Below are 16283 nucleotides of genomic sequence, written 5' to 3' on the forward strand. Positions count from 1 at the left end.
CATCACTTCAGGGTGAATTACATACACCTCAAAATAAATCCCACGATACTTTTCACATTTTAAATTCCTTTGTTTACACGCGATGCTACACAGTGTTATGGGCCAGGGTTTAGAGAACCCCAAAGTGTATCATGGAGTTCACCTGACCCACAACTTTTAATAGATTGTGGTATGGGGAGCACACGGCCCACTCTACAGGTGCGGTACAGCAGAAATGGAAAAGTATTTTTTAAAGCAAAACAATGTTTATTCTATGAACTCAAGTTAACCTTTTTGAAACATACAATGAACATCTTAGCAACCATTAATTCAAATACAACCCCCCAAAAATACAACACTAAGTAAACCTTTAAGCTTTCTTGTTAACATCCATAAGACTGTAGCCAGTTAAAATGGCTAACTCCCGATTTAGAATGGCTAACCCCGATTTAAAATGGCGAATGGCAAAGGCTGATGGGAAAATCAGCCAAGAGGACTAAAACGAGCAGCTACAGGTAGACTGTGTATTCACCTCTGGGAAGGCCAGACAAGATCGATACCTGTAGCCATCAGCACAGCAACACACCAGCCATCTGCATACTAATGAGCAATCCCCGGGAACAATGTGCAACATTTTAGACACACAAAGCCAACCCAGACTTGGCGGCGCCAGCAAAAGCCTACACAAAGGGAGGTGAACGACCACCTCAAGACCGCCCATCGATCAAGGAATCGCTCCAGCATTGGAGAATATCGAACCAAGTGATTAGGACAAAGTCCAATCACTTGGAACCAGGTACAGGGTCCGCCCCGAAAGGCGGGAAGCTCCTGGGGACTATAAGAATAGAGTCCAAGTTCAAATCAACCCTTCTGCTACCCCTTCGCACCCTCTGCTTCTCTTCTTGACCGGGTCACTCAGTAACGCGAACCAACCCTTGACAGTGACCGGTCCAGCCATTGCTGAAATCGAGTAAGTCTTACTTCAACATTCGCTACGAGATAGGCGCTTCTAGCTACCAATCTGTACCAACTTCGAATCCCGCAGGCTCAGAACCCGAACGAAAGGCCATTCGTTTCCCTGACCTGGTGGGCCAGTTCCGAGTTAAGTATTGGCCTGTTAGTCGTAGAAGTAGCTTAGACGTAGAATTTATTCATGAGTAGTGATTACTGTGTATAATAAATGTGCTTTGATTTAAATCTTACTAAGCGGTGTATTGGATTATTGATCATTACTCGGACTTGAACCATGTGGCGGTATCAGAAAGACTCAAGAGCAAAGGTGATAAAACAGAGCAATTAAACTAAAGCAAAAGTTAGCAACAAGACTTAAAACACCTTTTACCAGAAGCACATCAGGTTAAAGTCACTACTGTTATTAGTTTTAAATCACCAGGGTCGATTTACAGTCTTTAGATTAGAGAGAGAGATTCATACACCTTCTTGCTGTGACTGCAGCTATCCAGTTCTGAAAACGAAACTAAAACACACGCTGCAGCAAACAGCCTAAAACGAAAATAAAAAGCGGACAGACAGCCCAGCTCCACCCACTCTGACATCACTGCAGTAATAAACACCCATTTCTTAAAGGTACTCTCACTACAGATACATATATGCACACCCATTTATATACACCCATTTCTTAAAGGTACTCTCACTAGACAACAGAATGTTTTGTTCCTTGGTCCCTTTATTTTCTGTTGGTGATGTTTAGGTATTCCCTGCCCAAGTTCATTTGCTGCCGAACTTCACAGTCGGTGAGTTTTCTAGAAACTTCCTCAGTGTTAGCTGTCCCTCCAGTTGTCATCATCTGCAAATTTTGATAATTCTCGAACAATATTCTGTGTGCTACCTTAAATAAAGGCCTCTCTGAAGTCCAGATACACTCCATCCACTGCATTTCCCCAATCCATCAAGATCTACTGCTTCCCTAAAGAATCCCTTGAGGTGTTCCCAGGATGCTCGCCCTTTTGAAATCCATGCAGGCTATTTCTAGCAATTTTCCCTTCATGCATATAGATGCTAATTTCATTCTTTTTACTTAATATGCAGTACCCAATTCTTCATTTTTCAATTAACGGGCAATTTAACATGGCCAATCCACCTACCCTGCACATCTTTTTGGGTTGTGGGAGTGAGACCCACGCAGACACGGGGAGAAGAAGAAGATTGTTTATTGTCACAAGTAGGCTTCAATGAAGTTACTGTGAAAAGCCCCTAGTCGCCACATTCCGGCGCCTGTTCGGGGAGGCTGGTACGGGAGAATGTGCAAACTCCACACGGACAGTGACCCTGGGCCGGGATCGAACCCGGGTCCTCGACGTGTGAGACAGAAGTGCTAACCACTACGCCACCGTGTCGCCCTGCTCATCTCGTTCTTAATTCCAATGTTCTCCACTGCAGACTTTAAGCTTCAAAAACATTGCAGATTAATGCTGCTTGAGGTCAGATAAATATGAGGATAATCCCAAATAGGAATAGTTTCAAGGGAGGGTGGCATGGTGGCGCAGTGGTTAGCACTGCTGCCTCACAGCGCCAAGGACCCGGGTTCAATCCCGGCCCCGGGTCACTGTCCATGTGAAGTTTGCACATTCTCCCCGTGTCTGCTTGGGTTTCACCCCCACAACCCAAAGATGTGCAGAGTAGGTGGATTGGCCATGCTAAATTGCCCCTTAATTGGGATAAAAACAATTGGGTAATGGGAGGTAATAACCAGGACTTGACAGGCTTTCTCAAAGAGGTTTTTAAAAATGTCTTAACGATCAGCGACTGATGAACGAATTTGGAGATTAGCCCACCTTTGAAGAAGTTTGCGGAGAAGCCTGCTTTGTTGATAGAGCCATCGGATACAAACTTCATCCACAATTTGTTGGAGCTCGACTTGATATCATCAGGCTTGTCGTAGCCACAGTAACGACCAACCAGAGGGCTATCGTCAGCGTTTCCATCTCGGACCTCCAGGTAGTCGTACGCACAGCTATCATGCCTCTCAATCTGTGTGGGGGGGGGGGCCAAGGGGGAAAGAAAATGGCTCTTGGGGCTTTGATTGTTATTCAAAGCACAATACACATCAACTGTACCGGTGCACGCGTGCAGACACACACACACAAACACATGTGTATACGCATGCATTGCTCACATCAGACTATGTATTGTACATACATTCACACTGCAGACACACCTGGGGCCAGTTTAGCTGGATGGCTGGTTGGTGATGCAGAGTGAGGCCGACAGCGCGGGTTCAATCCCAGTACCGGCTGCGGTTATTCATGAAGGCCCAGCCTTCTCAACCTTGTCCCTCACCTGAGCTGTGGTGACCCTCAGGTTAAATCGCCAACAGTCAGATCTCCCCCCTCAAAGAGGAAAGCAGCCTCTGGTCATCTGGGACTATGGCCACTTTACTTTTATAGAATCAGAATTATTTCAATTTTAAATTAGAAACATTGAATTTACAGTGCAGAAGGAGGCCATACGGTCCATCGAGTCTGCACTGACCCTTGGAAAGAGTACCCTACTTTAGCTCACGTCTCCACCCTATCCCCGTAGCCCAGTCACCTTCACCTCAACATTTGGACACTAAGGGCCAATCCACCTAAGCTCCACATCTTTGGATTGTGGGAGGAAACCGGAGCGCCCGGAGGAAACCCACGCACACACGGGGAGAACAGACAGTGACCCAAGGTCGGAATTGAACCCGGGTCCCTGGTGCTGTGAGGCAGCAGTGCTAACCACTGTGCCGTCCATTGAATGAACTCAACATATGTGGCTGGGTTGTCTGTAGCGGGCTCCTCCGCTTTGCCGGGCTCGGAAATTAGGGAAAAGGTCAGTAACCTGCCTTATCTGACACCTTGATCGGGATTCTCCGTTTCGCCGGCTGACCAACAGGATTTCCCAGTGTAGGGCAGCCCCATGCCGTCGAAAACCCCGGGGCTGCCGACAAAACGGAAAATCCCAACAGCGGAGAATTCAGCCCCTTGCTTTGAATTGTCGATGGCACAATCTGAGACGGGGTCCTGAGCACAACTCCCCGACTCTGAGAACTGAACCTTACCTCAAATGACTGGAAGGTGAGCCCCACGTGGAAACTATCAGAGACTCTTATCCTCCAGATGCAGACTTTAGATGGCCTGTAGTCATCGGGGTAGTTTGGAGACTGTATCTGCCCGAGATCCTTGCTGATATCCCCGCCACAGATGGCTAAGGTTGACACAGGAAGAAACAAAGGAATACTGAATTAAACACAGTTTCTACTGTGCTTTCGCTCACTAAAATCGTTCGTTACAGGAAAGATAAAATGAAATCCCAGGCGTGAATCCTACGGGGGACGACGGGGACGACACATGAACAACAAAGGATTCATCCCTTTTTGATTTGTCCATAAACTCCTCCTGTTAAATGTCCATGTTGGATGAAGACAGGGCTGGACATATTAAATTATGCCCTCATAAAAGAGAGACTTGCAAACACCTTTCTGGCTGTTATGGGCCAGGGTTTAGAGAACCCCAAAGTATATCATGGAGTTCACCTGGCCCACAACTTTTACTAGATTGTGGTACGGGGAGCACACGGCCCACTCTACAGGTGTGGGACAGCAGAAATGGAAAAGTATTTTTTAAAGCAAAACAATGTTTATTCTATGAACTCAAGTTAACCTTTTTAAAACATAGAGTGAACATCTTAGCAACCATTAATTCAAATACAACCCCCAAAGAATACAACACTAAGTAATGCTTTAATCTTTCTTTTTAACATCCATAAGACTTAAAACACCTTTTAACAGAAGCACATTAGGTTTACATTCACTACTGAGAACATTTATAATTCTGAATTCACCAAATGATCAAGAGATAGTCTTTTGATGGCAGAGAGAACAGCAGTACACCTGCTTGGTCTGGCTTCAGCTCCAACACTGAAAATGAAACTAAAACACACCCTGCAACCTGCTCAAAAACGAAAGTAAAAAGCTGACAAGACAGCCCAGCTTCACCGACTCTCTGACATCACTGCAGTAGTAAACACCCATTTCTTAAAGGTATTCTCACTACAGATATTTATATACACACCCATTTATAGACACCCATTTCTTAAAGGTACTCTTAAAGGGGCTGCGTGACAGTGGCACAGACAGTTTGAAGCTTGAGGACCCAGTGTCACGCAGCCCCTTGAGGAGAACAGGGAGGAAAGTGGATGAATGTCCAGTGTGTGGCTTTGGGCACTGAGGCACGAATTTTGGTACAAACCCAGAGGGCCATCGACAGTGCAGTTTTTCTAAGGGCTACAGCTCACCAACCCGAAGTAACCATGGAAAATGAGACACAAGTCCCGTTTCCACCTTTTTGATTGGAAGGCTTCACTGTTTAGAGTCGGAGAGTCACCACAGCAAAGAAGGAGGCCATTCGGCCCAATGAGTCTCAATCCAGTCCATCTCTATCCCTGCAAACTCTTTCCAGGCCCACACACTCGGCCCTGCTCCAATTCTGGCATTTTGAGCATCTCCGATTTCAATCGCTTCAGTATTGGCAACTGTGTCTTCAGCTGCCAGGGCCTTAAGCTCTGATATTCCCTCCCTAATCCTCTCCATCGCTGTCTCGGTCCTCCTTTAAGGAGCTCTAACTCAACTACAGCAGAGGGAGGTCAGGGGCAGAGGTGTGGTCACTGAAGAGGAGACCGTGTCAGCGTGTGGGTCATCTCCCCACAACTTCAGATCTTGAACTGTCCCCAGTGCCTCTCCCCCAGTTCCAAACAGATTTGGGTATCTTTGATCAAAATGGCATTGGACTGCCTGGTTACCATTGATACGAAAATATGGTGCCACAGCGTAGTGACAACATTTCAGTTTTTCCTTCAAATTATGTCCTTCAAATGCCTCTGGGAGCTGGGGGGCTCAGTCAATGGAGCAATGGGTTCTGGGAGAAACGTGGCACCTTGCATGGGCACCACATCTCAGGAAGGATACACTGGCCTTGGGCAGGGGAGCGCAGTGTGGATTCGCCAAGCTTGAAGGGGTTAAGTTCCGGGGAAAGGTTGCACAGACTCAGTTTGTACTCCCTCGAGTATAGAAGAGTGAGACGAAAGCTAATTGAAGGCGATTAGCGGATTCGAAAGGATCGGTCGAGGGAAGTGACTTCCTCTAGCAGGTGAATCCAGAGGAGGTATAACTTTGAAATTAGAGGCAGGTGATTCCAAGGACGGTGTCGGAAAGCACTCCTTCATGTAAGGGAGTGTGGAATTCTGGGCTCTCTCCGTCCAAGAAAGAGGAAGCCTGGAACCCTTCCCCAATAAGTTGTCGAGGGCAGGGACAGGGGAGTCAAATGAAAATTCAAAGATCAGCATTGAAGGGCAGCACGGTGGCGCAGTGGTTAGCACTGCGGCCTCACGACGCCGAGGTCCCAGGTTCGATCCCGGCTCTGGGTCACTGTCCATGTGGACTTTGCACATTCTCCCCCGTCTCTGCGTGGGTCTCACCCCCACAACCCAAAGATGTGCAGGGTAGGTGGATTGGTTACACTAAATTGCCCCTTAATTGGAACAAAACAATTGGGTACTCCAAATTTATAGAAAAAAGATCGGTAGATATTTTTTCACAAAAGCGGGTAAATGGAATTAAGTTACAAATCGACTGCGACTGAATTGAATTCGGTGTAGGCTCGAAGGGCTGAATGGACTCCTTCTATTCGCATCCACGTGCCTGGACATGGAGGAAGAGACTGCAGAGACTGCCCCACAACGTTTGTCTCACAGTCTGTCCTTGGATGCTCCTGGCTTTTTAGACATCACTACAGAGCCAAGACGTCATGCAAGAGGACGACTTTACGTAAATTCTCCCCTCCTGGCATCTCTTTACTAAACGCTCCCAGATCTCAGACCCAAATTAACAGGGAGAAACAAAACCGAGCGCAAGATTTTTTAAAAAAAATGACAGTATTCTTTTACAAGACTGAGCAAAGCGACAATTAAATCCTCTGGAAAACTCCAAGATTGTTCCGTTATTTCCCAGGTTTATGCCACAAAGACACATTCCTAACTCATCTGGCATTGAGCTGCTTGGCTGCTCGGCAGTAAAAGTCCTATTTGTTGTGTTCTGCTTCTTCATGTAGCATAAGCTGCTTCCTCTATGTATACTCTGACAAAGGAAGGTTCAGACTTGGAGATAGGTTTAACACATTTATTGAACAGTTAACAATTCTCCTACTTGAGTTTGACTCCCCTGCTGATCTTGCTATAGTAACTCAATCTAACTAACCAGTCTGCTCTAATCCATGCGGTGGGTGTGATGCTTCCCTGATCTGCCCCTGTCTCTCTGAGTGTCGCCTATGGAAAGAGAAAGAGCATGTGTGCCCTGTCCTTTAATATGGGTAGCCCCCTTGTGGTAGTCTCACCTCTGGGTGTGTCTTGACTGCCCATTGGTCGTGTCCTATCTTACTGACCTATTGGTTGAATGGCTGTGTGTCATGATGTCTCTGGTGCTCCCTCTAGTGTTTATTTAGTCCTAGTGTATCTACATTAACCCAGTGTGTATTTACAGTGATGCATATCACCACATTGGTGACTTTCTTCTCGTGTGTAATGCTAGTTTGAGTGTGCGGCCCTGTGGCTTATAAATACCGCAGCTGTTCCCTGACCTAGGAGAGAGAGCCTCTCCACATTGCAGTCCCAGGCTCCCCCAACTCGGATATTCTTTCATGTTTACTTTAAAATAAGGGCGGCAGGGTGGCACAGTGGTTAGCACTGCTGCCTCATGGCGCCGAGGACCCGGGTTCGATCCCGGCTCTGCCTCACTTTCCGTGTGGAGTCTGCACATTCTCCCCGTGTCTACGTGGGTCTCACCCCCACAACCCAAAGGTGTGCAGGGTAGGTGGATTGGTTACACTAAATTGCCCCCCAATTGGAAAAAAAGAATTGGGTACTCTAAATTTATATTTTTAAAAAATTAAACCTCTCTCTCCTCTTCCCATCCACTTGCGGAGATCGGGTTCCAGGCTTACCGGGGGCCCTCTGAGCATTTGGGTCGTACGGACCATTCTTGACCCACAAAGCACGAGCAATTTGCTGCACACTATAAAACACCACTTCTTACCTTCAACCTGGGTTGCTCAATTGATCCCAGCATAGCCGGGTGTGGCAATTAAATAAACTTAAGCTTCCATAAGACCATAAGATGTAGGTGCAGAACGATGCCATTCGGCCCATTGAGTCTGCTCCGTCATTCCAGCTCCGCTGATTGCTCTTTAACTCAGTGGCTTGTTCGGCCTTTTCTGAGCGCCGTTAAGAGTCTGTTAAGACCCCACATTTGCTGTGGGCTCAGGAATCACGGGCGTCATTCCCCGACCCCCCCGCCGAGTCGGAGAATGGCCGTTGGCCGCTGTGAATCCCGTCCCCGCCGAAGTCTCCGGTACCGGAGATTGGGCGGGGGCGGGAATCGGGCCGCGCCGGTTGGCGGGACCCCCCGCTCAATTCTCCGGCCCGGATGGGCCGAAGTCCCGCCCAGAAATTGCCTGTCCCGCCGGCGTAAATCAAAGCTGGTATTTACCGGCGGGACCAGGCGGCGTGGGCGGGCTCCGGGGTCCTGTGGGGGGGGGCGGGGCGATCTGACCCCGGGGGGTGCCCCCACGGTGGCCTGGCCCACGATCGGGGCCCACCGATCCGTGGGCGGGCCTGTGCCGTGGGGGCACTCTTTCCCTTCCGCCTCCGCCACGGCCTCCACCATGGCGGAGGCGGAAGAGACTCTCCCCACTGCGCATGCGCGGGAAACTGACAGCGGCCGCTGACGCTCCCGCGCATGCGCCGGGAAACTGACAGCGGCCGCTGACGCTCCCGCGCATGCGCTGCATTTCCGCGCCAGCTGGCGGGGCAACAAACGCCATTTCCGCCAGCTGACGGGGCGGAAATCCCTCCGGCGTCGGCCTAGCCCCTCAATGTTGGGGCTAGGCCGCCAAAGATGCGGATCATTCCGCACCTTTGGGCCGGCGCGATGCCCGTCTGATTGGCGCCGTCTTTGGCGCCAGTCGGCGGACATCGCGCCGTTGGGGAAGAATTTCGCCCCAGATGTAGACCAGATCGGGTAAGGATGGCAGATTCCCTACCCCACAGGACATTAGTGAATCGGACGGGTTATTACAACGATCGACGATCGTTTCCCGGTCACCACTACGGAGACTAGCTTTAGGGGATGTATTTTTTTAAAAATTTAGAATACACAATAATTATTTTCCAATTCAGGGGTAATTTAGCCTGCCTCCTTGTTCCACCGCGACCTTGTGAAGTGACGCTCGGCGGGAATCGGCTACTGGGCGTGGTGCTCACAGCCCTGAGCATCCAGAGGGAATGGCTTCTCCGTGTGGCATCAATACTCTCCACTTGCCTGGATGAGTACAGCTCCAACAACACTCAAGAAGCTCAATACCATCCAGGACAAAGCAGCCCCGCTTGATCGGCACCCCATCCACAAACATTCACTCCCTCCCCCACCAACGCACAGTGGCAGCCGTGTGTACCATCTACAAGATGCACTGCAGCAACTCACCAAGGCTCCTTCGGCAACATTCCAAACCCACAACCTCTACCATCTAGAAGGACAAGAGCAGCAGATACCTGGGAACCCCACCACCCGGAGGTTCCCCTCCAAGTCGCTCACCATCCTGACTTGGAAATATATCGGCCGTTCCTTCACTGTCACTGGGTCAACATCCTGGAACTCCCTCCCTAACAGCACTGTGGGTGTATCTACACCACACGGGACTGCAGCGGCTCAAGTGGGCGGCTCACCACCACCTTCGCAAGGGGCAATTAGGGATTGGCAATAAACGCTGGGCCGAACCACGATGCCCACATCCTGTGAATGAATAGAAATAAGGGAGAGAGCAACTCCCACAGTCATCTCCTTTCTGGGATCCTGGCCAGAGCAGGAGAGAGACGGTGGGCTGACCCCTCGACATCACCCTAACATTTCGGAGCTAGTCGGATCAGCACGGTTCCCTCTGTAAACTGGCAGGATGCCGCTGGAATCGAGAGCACAGAAACAGGCCATTCGGCCCAACTGCTCCTCGCCAGCTCCTGTTTCATTTTCTGGGCAGGGGGGAGTGAGAAAGCAAAAATGCCCAGCAGCCTCTGGAGGCGAGGTGAATCCCACACCCCTCCCTCCACGTGGGCCCGCCTCGGAAGCAGGGAATCGAACAAATCCGCCATTACCTTCATACGTGGCGGAGAATCCTTTCCCGACCCAGCTGCTGCTGCTGCGGAATTCGATCCACAGGCGACTATCCGTCGAGATCAGGGACGCCGGAACTTTATCGCCGCAGAATCTGCCTGGAGAGAGACACATCATATCAGCAAGCACGTCACTCGCAAGCAGAGGGCTGGTTTAGCTCAGTGGGCTAGACAGCTGGTTTGTGCTGCAGAACCAGGCCAGCAGCGCGGGTTCAATTACCGTACCAGCTGAGAATTCTGAATTCTCCCTCCGTGTACCCGAACAGGCGCCGGACTATGGCGACGAGGGGCTTTTCACAGTAACTTCACTGTTAATGTAAGCCTACTTGTGACAATAAAGATTATTTATATTTTTTATAGGTGAATACGGGTCCGGCTGTCCCTGTAACGGACCCACAATCGACGTTTCTCTCAGTGCCAACAAAATTTCCTCCGCGACCCTCAAGTTGGAAAGATTGTCGTTCGTCTCATTTCTGTTGATTGAGAGCAAAATGGCTGCCACGTCTGTGGACGTCACCGCCACTATACCCCAAAGAGGAACTCACTGAGTGAAGCGTGCTAATTTGCACACAGCACAAGATGAATGACCAGTATGCTCTCTGCAGCTGTGGACTGCAGGAAGTTATCGATGGGCAGCTCTGACAAATGGAGGATTCTAGGAATATTGGGACTTTAGTGTGTTTGACTGCAGTGGTCACATTTTTTTTTTTTTAATTGGTTTGCAGGGCCCGGGAGCTTTTAGGAGGCAGAAGGTGAAATTGACCCGAGGAGTGTGGTTTTCAGTCTGGGCTAATGCACTGTGGTTTGACTGGCAAAGTCCCTGGGGAGTTAATGAGCTTTCAACCTGGAGAGTTAAGTTGTTTTGCAGCTTGGGGAGATGATGTCATTGCGGGTGGAGCTAAGGGATGCGGAGACATTTTGGAAAATCTCTGGAGAGGAGGTGAAGTCTGATCTGTCCACAATTCTCTCACAGTAGGATAGTTAGACAAGAGTTTTTTCTTTATTTGTTCATGGGATGTGGGCGTTGCTGGCTGGGCCAGCATCTATTCCCATCCCTGAGGGTATTTCAGAGTCAACCACACTGCTGTGGGTCGGGAGTCACATGTAGGTCAGACCAGGTAAGGATGACAGATATCGTTCCCTAAAGGACATTAGTGAACCAGATGGGTTTTTACGACAATGGTTTCACATCCTCGTCATTAGACTTTTAATTCCATATTTTTTAATTGAATTCCAATTGCACCATCTGCCCTGGTAGGATTCGAACCCGGGACCCCAGAGCACTACCCAGGGTCTCTGGATTATTAGTCGAGTGACAATACCACTACACGACTGCAATAATGTTCAAAGCAGAGCAGTCTTGTCTGAGGACAAGGATGAAACACACCAGATGAACCAGCTGTTTAAAGATATTCAGCCAGAGTCTGAATTGTACCGTTGTGTTAAGGGATAATTGTAAGCTGTACTTTTGGGTGTGAAGTTAAAGAGTTTAATAGTGTATTCCTGATACAGTTTTGTTTTCAAATCCCTATTCCTTGACTCAATCAATCCTGGAGTGAATCATTCTTTTCGCACAGTCTTACAAATAAACTAAAATGTTGGAGGTTTCGGTCCTGTATCCTATCCACTGTTGGGGGCTGGTCTGGGATCGTCATCCAGGTCAGACGGGCAGAAAAGTAACAAATGGGTTTCAATTCGGAGAACAAATGAGACAACGGACTACCACAATAAATGGCAGGATACTGAGCAGTGAAGAGGAACAGAGGGAGCTTGGAGTGCATGTCCACAGATCCCGGAAGATAACAGTACAGGTAGATAAAGTGGTTCAGGAGCCACACAGGGTACAAGAGGGTTATGCTGGAACTGTATAAAACAATAGTCAGGCTCCTTGGCGTACAGTTCTGGTCATTGCACTGCAGGAAGGAATGGAATCACACCAGAGAGGGCACAGAGGAGTTGAGGATGTTTGCCTGTACTGGGGAATTTTAGTTATGAGGAAAGATTGGATAGACTGGTGTTGTTTAATTGAAATATAATGGGAATGGACTAGACAAAGTGGATAGGAAGGCTCCAGGGTTGAGACATAACCAAGTGGAGCAAATTGCGATATATTGAGGTTGAACGAGGGAGAAATCTTGGCCAAGAAAATCACTGCTCTTTCTCATCCAGCTGAATGATCAGGACAGGAAGCCGTGGCCTTGAGTTTGTGTCTGAAATCTACGTATTTTACAATAGTTCATGCACAAGGTTGGAAATTCAGAATCCTTCTGGACTTTACATTGAAAGAGCACATACAAAGGGAAAAACACATACGCAACCGTGAATTCAGCCCCTGTCAATCGAGTAAAGCACAGGTTTCAGAATTCCTGCTACAGCGGGCCAAGCTGAGTGTCACGGAGAGAATTAAAGAGGAAAGCTACAACAAAACAGACAAGATATCAATTTTAGCAAAGGTGAAGCCAAAACAAGCATGTGGAGACAGTTAAACAGGTCTCGACACAGGAGCTCTGCTGTGCCAGGTAATCAGAGGTAGACACACAGAAGCAATTTCTTCATCACAAAAGGGCAACAAGTTAATCCCACTGGGTTCAGAAGGAATTTCAAAGTTAACAGTCGGGGATTAATTACAGGCTCCTCAACGTTACTAAGGTGGAAAGCCAGCAAATATTCCGCTCGCCGCCCTTGCGCTCCCAGGGTGCTATCTCCTGTGAGGTGTGGCTTCTGGCCAAATTCTTCTGCCTCACAATTGGAGTGCAGTGCCTCAGCCAAAATCCTGGGTCCGCACTTCAGCTAAGAACTGGCGGGGAAGGGGTAGAAACACTGGGCGGGATTCTCCGCCGGCGTGATTCTCCGTTTTGCCAGGCCCGGGGGTTTCCTGACGGTGTGGGGCTTATGGGAAACCCTATTGACCGACCGGCGTGACGGTGAATCCCGCCGGCGGGTCTAGGCTGAAAAGTGGCGTGGCGGGGCGGGGCGGAGAATATAGCCCATGATGGCGGAGAGTAGGCATGCGGGCGGGGGGAGGGAGTGGAAGTGTCCCAAGTCTAAAGGGGCCTTCAGGCTGAGGCAGCACAGCCCGCCTTTTCTGCTCGAGATGGCGGTTCCAACTTTTTCAGTTTCGCATCTGCTCCAACTGGCTCCCATCTAAAGATTGAGGCTGGGCAGAAAAAGGCCCTTAAGTAACCATTAAGTGGCTACTTAAGGGTCTTAACAGGGGGGACTTAATAGGGTACAAGTACAAGGCTGTTATACTGAACTCGTATAAGACACTAGTTTGCCCTCAGTTGGAGGATTGGATCCAATTCCGAGCACCACACTCCTGGAAGGATGTGAGGGCATTAGCGAGGGCCCAGAAAAGATTCCCGAGAATCCAGGGCTGAGGAACTTCAGTTATTTTTTTTTTTTTTAATAAATATTTTATTGAAAATTTTTGGTCAACCAACACAATCCATTGTGCATCCTTTACACAATATTATAACAGCACAAATAACAATGACCTATTTTATATAAACAAAAAACGAATAAATATTAAATAACAAAAATGAAAACTAGCCCTAATTGGCAACTGCCTTGTCACAAGTTACACCCCCCCCCCCCCCCCCCCCCCCCCAAATCCTGGGCTGTTGCTGCTGCCTTCTTTTTCCCCTTCCATCTATCTATCCGCAAGGTATTCGACGAACGGTTGCCACCGCCTGGTGAACCCTTGAGCCGACCCCCTTAGGACGAACTTAATCCGCTCTAGCTTTATAAACCCCGCCATGTCATTTATCCAGGTCTCCACCCCCGGGGGCTTGGCTTCTTTCCACATTAGCAATATCCTGCGCCGGGCTACTAGGGACGCAAAGGCCAAAACATCGGCCTCTCTCGCCTCCTGCACTCCCGGCTCTTGTGCAACCCCAAATATAGCCAACCCCCAGCTTGGTTCGACCCGGACCCCCACTACTTTTGAAAGCACCTTTGTCACCCCCATCCAAAACCCCCGTAGTGCCGGGCATGACCAAAACATATGGGTATGATTCGCTGGGCTTCTCGAGCACCTCGCACACCTATCCTCCACCCCAAAAAATTTACTGAGCCGCGCTCCAGTCATATGCGCCCTGTGTAATACCTTAAACTGAATCAGGCTTAGCCTGGCACACGAGGATGACGAGTTTACCCTACTTAGGGCATCTGCCCATAGCCCCTCCTCGATCTCAGCAGCTCTACTTCCCATTTCCCTTTTAGTTCATCTACCATAGTCTCCCCTTCGTCCCTCATTTCCCTATATATATCTGACACCTTACCATCCCCCACCCATGTCTTTGAGATCACTCTGTCCTGCACCTCTTGTGTCGGGAGCTGCGGAAATTCCCTCACCTGTTGCCTCGCAAAAGCCCTCAGTTGCATATACCTGAATGCATTCCCTTGGGGCAACCCATATTTCTCGGTCAGCGCTCCCAGACTCGCGAACTCCCCATCCACAAATAGATCTTTCAGTTGCGTTATTCCTGCTCTTTGCCACACTCCATATCCCCCATCCATTCCCCCCGGGGCAAACCTATGGTTGTTTCTTATCGGGGACCCCCCCAAAGCTCCAGTCTTTCCCCTATGCCGTCTCCACTGTCCCCAAATCTTCAGTGTAGCTACCACCACCGGGCTTGTGGTGTAGTTCCTCGGTGAGAACGGCAATGGGGCTGTCACCATAGCCTGTAGGCTAGTCCCCCTACAGGACGCCCTCTCTAATCTCTTCCACGCCGCTCCCTCCTCCTCTCCCATCCACTTACTCACCATTGAAATATTAGCGGCCCAATAGTACTCACTTAGGCTCGGTAGTGCCAGCCCCCCCCTATCCCTGCTACGCTGTAAGAATCCCTTCCTCACTCTCGGGGTCTTCCCGGCCCAAACAAAACCCATGATGCTCTTTTCAATCCTTTTAAAAAAAACCTTCGTGATCACCACCGGGAGGCACTGAAACACAAAGAGGAATCTCGGGAGGACCACCATCTTAACCGCCTACACCCTCCCTGCCATTGACAGGGCTACCATATCCCATCTCTTGAAATCTTCCTCCATCTGTTCCACCAACCGCGTTAAATTTAACCTGTGTAATGTGCCCCAATTCTTAGCTATCTGGATCCCCAGGTAACGAAAGTCTCTTGTTACCTTCCTCAACGGTAGGTCCTCTATTTCTCTACTCTGCTCCCCTGGATGCACCACAAACAGCTCACTCTTCCCCATGTTCAATTTATACCCTGAAAAATCCCCAAACTCCCCCAGTATCCGCATTATTTCTGGCATCCCCTCCGCCGGGTCCGCCACATATAGTAGCAAATCGTCCGCATACAAAGATACCCGGTGTTCTTCTCCTCCCCTAAGTACTCCCCTCCACTTCTTGGAACCCCTCAGCGCTATCGCCAGGGGCTCAATCGCCAGTGCAAACAGTAATGGGGACAGAGGGCATCCCTGCCTTGTCCCTCTATGGAGCCGAAAATATGCCGATCCCCGTCCATTCGTGACCACACTCGCCACTGGGGCCCTATACAATAGCTGCACCCATCTAACATACCCCTCTCCAAAACCAAATCTCCTCAACACCTCCCACAAATAATCCCATTCCACTCTATCAAATGCTTTCTCGGCATCCATCGCCACTACTATCTCTGTTTCACCCTCTGGTGGGGCCATCATCATTACCCCTAACAGCCTCCGTATATTCGTGTTCAGCTGTCTCCCCTTCACAAACCCAGTTTGGTCCTCGTGAACCACCCCCGGGACACATTCCTCTATTCTCATTGCCATTACCTTGGCCAGGACCTTGGCATCCACATTTAGGAGGGAAATTGGTCTGTAGGACCCGCATTGTAGCGGGTCCTTTTCCTTCTTTAAGAGAAGCGATATCGTTGCTTCCGACATAGTCGGGGGCAGTTGTCCCCTTTCCTTTGCCTCATTAAAGGTCCTCGTCAGTACCGGGGCGAGCAAGTCCAAATATTTCCTATAGAATTCGACTGGGAATCCGTCCGGTCCCGGGGCCCTTCCCGTCTGCATGCTCCTAATTCCTCTCACCACTTCTTCTACCTCGATCTGTGCTCCCAGTCCCACCCTTTCCTGCTCTTTCACCTTGG

The 16283-nt window shown here is 49.4% G+C and overlaps 1 protein-coding gene across 1 annotated transcript in view; it reads right to left on the reverse strand.

The window, feature by feature from the left end:
• LOC140396979 (bone morphogenetic protein 1-like) overlaps positions 1–16283 on the reverse strand; it is a 409856-nt gene that overhangs the window by 27575 nt on the left and 365998 nt on the right. The window contains 3 exon segments of the mRNA XM_072485982.1: positions 2775–2970; positions 4028–4173; positions 10165–10281. Coding sequence (XP_072342083.1) covers positions 2775–2970; positions 4028–4173; positions 10165–10281 — 459 coding nt within the window.

Source organism: Scyliorhinus torazame, chromosome 20 (assembly GCF_047496885.1).
Source record: "Scyliorhinus torazame isolate Kashiwa2021f chromosome 20, sScyTor2.1, whole genome shotgun sequence".
In the NCBI taxonomy this organism is placed as follows: domain Eukaryota; kingdom Metazoa; phylum Chordata; class Chondrichthyes; order Carcharhiniformes; family Scyliorhinidae; genus Scyliorhinus; species Scyliorhinus torazame.